At 43.5% G+C, this 6,136-nt stretch overlaps 1 protein-coding gene across 1 annotated transcript; it reads left to right on the forward strand.

Moving 5' to 3' along the window:
- Nucleotides 1–3,250: 3,250 nt before the first annotated feature.
- Nucleotides 3,251–5,728, forward strand: LOC137618973 (uncharacterized). The gene is made up of 2 exons (XM_068349175.1): nt 3,251–3,275; nt 5,412–5,728. The coding sequence occupies exons 1-2, from the start codon at nt 3,251–3,253 to the stop codon at nt 5,726–5,728; spliced, it is 342 nt and encodes a 113-aa protein (XP_068205276.1).
- The last annotated feature ends 408 nt before the right edge of the window (nt 5,729–6,136 follow it).

The following is a 6,136-nucleotide window of genomic DNA, read 5'->3' on the forward strand; positions in this document are numbered from 1 at the left end:
TTAGCGAGACCAGACTACCCGAAGAGGGCAACATCAGGGAAGCTGGAACAGGCTACACCATCTTCTGGAAAGGCAAGGCCCTAGAGGAGCCTCGCATCCACGGTGTCGGCTTCGCCATCCGTTCCCAGCTAGTGCAGCAGCACAACCTAGCTCCCAAGGCCATCAGTGAGCACCTGATGACTGTCCGCATCCCCATCACGCGGGACAGACATCTCACCCTGATCTCTGTCTACGCCCCGACTATGACCTCAACCGATGATAACAAAGCTGCCTTCTACACCCAGCTCGACCGCACCATCCAGGCAGTGCCCGCCAATGACAAGCTCGTTGTGCTTGGCGACTTTAATGCCCGAGTAGGCAAAGACCATCGCCTGTGGGAGGGAACCATCGGCCGCCATGGCATTGGAAATTGCAACGCCTATGGCCAACTCCTACTGGGTCTGTGTGCAGAACACCAACTTGTGGTAACCAACACCATCTTCCAGTTACCAAAGCGACAAAAGACCACATGGAGACACCCACGGTCTAAACACTGGCACACCCTGGACTACGTCCTGACCAGAGCCAGAGATCAAGGAGACGTCCGCATCACCCGATCCATGCCCGGAGCGGACGACTGCTGGACGGACCACAGACTCCTCATCTCCCGACTCTCCGTGACGACCCTACGACCACCCAGAAGGGCACCTGACAGCGTACCACACCAACGCTTTGATTGTAGTAAGCTCCGCAACCCACAGGTGGCACAGAACTACAAGGAGGCCTGCGAACAATACCTCGCAGACCCTGTGGGTCAGGCCACTGTTGAGCACCACTGGACCACCCTCAGAAACGCCATGGCCCGTGCCGCGGAGGAAACACTAGGCTACACCACCAAGAAACGGCAGGATTGGTTTGATGAGAATGATGCTACCATCTCTCTTCTCATTGAAACCAAACGACAAGCACGCCTGACTTTGGAAAACCAACCAACAGCAGCTAACAAATGTGGTCACAAGGTGGCTGAAGCTGGTTGCCAGAGAGGTATCCGTGAAGCCCAGAACATCTGGTGGCAAAGAAAAGCTGCAGAAATACAGAGTTTCGCTGACCAACGTGACCTGCGCAGATTCTATGCAGCAACAAAGGAAATATTCGGTCCCACACGGTCATCAGTGGGCAGCCTGAAGGACGCGGATGGGGCCACGACCATCACCGACAGCGAGGGCATCCTGGCCAGGTGGAGGTCTCACTTTGAGAACCTCCTCAATGACCAAGCAGACACCCCAGACGATCTCCTGCGAATGACCCCGCAGCATCCCGTCCGTCACTGGATGGCACTACCACCCTCCATCCATGACTTCAACAAGGCCCTGCAGCGCATGAAGCCCGGCAAAGCCCCAGGGCCAGACAACATCCCGTTGGAGCTCCTCACTCACGGTGGCCCCGGCTTGAGGAACCGTTTGATGCTCCTTATACTGAAAATATGGGAGACCAAGACCCCCCCCCCAGTGACTTCCGCGATGCAAACATCACTACCATCTTCAAGAAGGGAGACAGGGAGAATTGTAACAACTACCGGGGAATATCACTACTAAGTATCGCGAGTAAGATTTTTGCTCGGATTCTCCTTGACCGCCTCCTTATTCTCGCAGAAGACATCCTGCCAGAGTCCCAGTGCGGCTTTCGACCTTCCCGCGGGACCATAGACATGATCTTCTGTGCGCGACAACTACAAGAGAAGAGCCTCGAACAACAACAGCCCATAATGTTCATCTTCTGGGATTTGAAAAAGGCCTTTGACAAAGTACCTCGACCTACCATGTGGGCTGTCCTCAAAAGATATGGCTGTCCACCCGATTTTGTCAAGCTGGTGCGTGCCCTCCATGACGGAATGGTTGGGAGAGTCTGCCACCAGAACTCTCTTTCAGACCCATTCCCCATCAACGGCGGCCTGAAGCAGGGCTGTGTTCTGGCCCCGACGTGTTTCTCGCTATACACCGCAGCAATGCTCAACGAGATTCCTCCAGACACACCCTCAGTCGACCTACGCTTCCGCATGGATGGAGGCGCTTTCAACATCGCTAGACTCCGCGCCAGAACCAAGACCACCTTGTGTGCAGTGCGAGAACTGCAGTATGCTGATGACAATGCCACCCCAGGTCAGACGGCAGAGGACCTGCAGTCGTTAGCTGATGCATACAACTCTGCCTACGAACGTTTTGGGATGCAAGTCAACTCAGACAAAACCAAGACCCTCGTCCAACATCCACCAGGACTGATGCTCCCCAACTTCAATACCACAGTGAATGACCAACCGTTAAAACATGTGGACCAGTTCTCCTACCTAGGGAGCATCCTTAAAACAGGTGGACCAGTTCTCCTACCTAGGGAGCATCCTAACATCAACTCCCACAAGCAAAAAGGACGTGGAGAACAGGATCAGGGCAGCCCACTCCGCCTTTGGCCGACTCAACTGCCGCGTATTTAACAACCACGCACTGACAATAACCACCAAAATAATGGTGTTCAGGGCAGTAGTCCTCTCCACGCTCCTGTATGCATGTGAAACATGGACACTATATAAAAACGATATTAAAAACCTAGAACGCTTCCAACAAATGAAACTGAGGCAGATCTTGAAAATCCCCTGGGAGAGCCACACCACCAACATTGAAGTCTTAGAACGTGCCTCGCTGACCAGCGTGGAGGCCACCATCATCCACCACCGCCTCCGCTGGATAGGACACGTGCATAGGATGGATCCATCTAGGCTCCCAAAGAAAATATTCCACGGAGAACTGACCCAGGGCACCAGACCACGAGGAGCCCCGAAAATGCGCTATAAAGATCAACTAAAGCGCACCCTGGCTCTAACTGACATCGATCCTTCCTCATGGGAAGAAACAGTCAGGGACAGGAAAACCTGGAGGAGTACAGTACACCATGGCACCGTGGACTTCGAGGAGAGGAGGAGACCAAATGAGGAGGCTAGGAGGAGAAGGAGGAGAGAGCGATTAGAACAGCCCCGCCCACCACCTACCCTCCCTTGTGAACACTGTCCGCGACTCTTCCACCACAGACTAGGACTTAACAGCCACATGAGACATAAGCACCCACCCCACAGATAGGAGGCTGATGGCTAACGACAGAACCCAATACTCGGACACGAGTGGTCGCCGACGACGACAATGATAAAGATGTAGTAGTAAAACCCTTCATTCAAAGGAATCCTTACCTGGACTAAATCCAAAACATAGAACAAAACATAAGCATGGTACTGAAGAAAAAGGCTGCAGGTGAGACTAACCACCATATGTTGAAATGTGATCCTGAAGTTAGAAAGGTTATTCAAGATAATGGTGACAAAGTTATGTTGTGATGAGGTACTTATGACATATTTGAAAGGTGCCATGTGATAACCTGCTACCACTATCAGAGGTATGGACATGATAACCTGCTACCACTATCAGAGGTATGGACAACTTGAAAAAGATTGCAAGTTTAAAATTGATAATAAAGTATGCAGAAAATGTTCAGAAAAAACATTCCACCAAGGAGAGCAACTCGCAAATGCCAAAGTGTATTAACTGCACAAAGTTAAACAAACCAAACAATCACAGAGTAAATTCAAGAAATTGCAAAACTTTTGACTTGGAATTGAAAAGAAAAACAGAAAATACTGATCATGGATACTAAGGATGTTATAAACTGTGGCTATGTAAATATACAATATGTTGGTAATAAAACTATTCAAATTCGAGAATTGATAAAAGAGAAATACTTGCAAAAACTAGCATTATCTGAAACATGGTTGAATAACTTTGACAAGGCTAAGATCACTGAAATGATCCCCCCCCCCACACACACACATACACGCCTTCTTTTACATTCAGAGAGGGTAAGTCTGGTGAGTGGTGTCTAAATTCTTTTACTCACAAAGGTTGCTCAAATCACAAAATGTTAAACAGAACTAGTGTAACTAGCTTTGTGTGTGTGTATATATATATATATATATATATATATATATATATATATATATATATATATATATATATATATATATATATATATATATATATATACATATATATATATATACATATATATATATATATATACATATATATATATATATATACATATATATATATATATCTTTACACAAAAAAAAACAGAAAAAAATCCATTGTAAAAGTCTACAAAACTGCAGGAATGAATACTAGAATCTTCTTTGAAGAATTCAGTGCACTCACTGAGAGGATTTTCATGGAGAAAAATAAATTATTTTTTTGTGGAGACTTCAATCTTTGGATGGATGATGCATCAAATCTTGATGCTTTGGCATTTAGCGAGTAATTAGAATCATATCAATTGGTGAATAACGTCGGCTGTACATTCACTTTAACTGGGCAAACGTTGGACCTAGTTTTGAGTGATGGAATAAATAAATTGTATCTGATATAAAAGTTGAAGAGAAATGTACCATCTTCCCAGTGCACAAACTTATTACGTTTAGTCTATCTCTACAGAAACATACAGTAGTAAAGAAAATAAACTTTAGACAGAAATCAAATTTTTCTCCTACTGTATTTATTGAAGAGGTTACAAATAAAATAAATGATGCTATTAACATTCCCTGTGACCATCCTAACCAACGTTTGTAAGGAGCTGTGTGTGTTAACTGCCTTACAGGCCCTTATACAGTGAGTACAAGTGAATATGATACAATGAATCCACTGATGGAAAAGTCTATAACTTAAAAAACAATCTTTTTGGTCTGACAGATAGAATTTGGTGAAAAAGAGGGAAAAAGACGTAAAGAAAGAAAGTAGAATCAGTTAAAAACTGAAAGTACATAGGTAGAATACAAAACTGCAATACACCAATACAACTACCTACTAAGAAGGAAAAAACATAAATACTATAAGAGAAAGATCCGCGACGCAGCAACAGACATAAATAAGTTATATCATCTCCTAAATGGTACAATGAGAAATGTAAACAAAAAGAAGTTACCTGATGGGTACAGTTACCAAGATCTAGTGAATAGTTTTCTATTATTCTTTAAAAACAAAATTGAAAACATAACGAGGTCATTCGTGAATATTCAACGTCAAATGCACAGATCAAATTATTGAGATTTAACAGCATAACACAAGACGATATCACCAGGATTATCAAGAGAGCAAAAAAAAAAAAAAAAAAACCAACTGCGCAATTGATCCTATGCCAGTATATGAATTAACTCTAGAAGGGAACTTTTCTAGTCTAGCCAAAATAATTATGAGAATAGCAAATGCAAGCGATAATGAATGAAAATCTCCCGAATCTAAAAAAAATGGCTATAGTTACGCCGGTTCTGAAAAGTGCTCTGGATTACCAGGAATTAAGCTCATATAGACCTATTTCGAATCTATTCTTTATTTCAAAAGTGCTAGAATACATAATTTTTGAACAACTAGTCAGTCACTTAGAAGTAATAGAAGCTTTGCCAGACAACCTATCTGCTTGCAAAAAACTATACTCTACGGAGACAGCCATCTGTTCTGTTGTAAATATGCTTTATATGATGGATGAAAATAAATGTGGTATTCTAATATTACTCAATCTTCATGCTGCTTTTGATACAGTTGAGCATGAACTGCTACTAAATGATCTACGGTCCATCAGTGTTAAAGACAAAGCTTTTGGATACCTAAAAGACTACTTGGTTGGTAGAAATTACTGTGTGCAAATTGGAAACTTTTAGTCACCATATGAACCTTTAAACAGGGGGGTGCCTCAGGGAAGTGTACTTGGCCCTAACTTATTCTGCATCTATACTATAGGTCTATCAAAAATACTACAAAGGCATGGTGTGAAGTTCAAACTATTTTCAGGTGACACGCAATTTTACTTCTCCATAAATGATATAGACGACACTACTAAAACTCTAAACCAAATCTTTGATAGTGTTACGAGAATGGATGACAATTAAACAACTAAAATTAAATGGGAACAAATCTGAGTTCATTGTGTTTGAAAGAAAACCACTGTGAGAAGTTTGGGTGATATTCAAATAAACAAAATAATGACTCAGCGCCGATATCTAGTAAAGTTCATGACCTAGGTGTATTTCTTGACTGGAACTTGTCCTCCAATGCCGAAATAAATAATG

This window comes from Palaemon carinicauda, chromosome 25 (assembly GCF_036898095.1).
Source record: "Palaemon carinicauda isolate YSFRI2023 chromosome 25, ASM3689809v2, whole genome shotgun sequence".
Classification (NCBI taxonomy): domain Eukaryota; kingdom Metazoa; phylum Arthropoda; class Malacostraca; order Decapoda; family Palaemonidae; genus Palaemon; species Palaemon carinicauda.

Coding starts and splice junctions, on each gene's coding strand:
- LOC137618973 (XM_068349175.1), top strand. CDS start 3,251: ATGGTACTGAAGAAAAAGGCTGCAG. Junction 3,276..5,411: donor ACTGAAGAAAAAGGCTGCAG/GTGAGACTAACC, acceptor TTATTTCAAAAG/TGCTAGAATACATAATTTTT.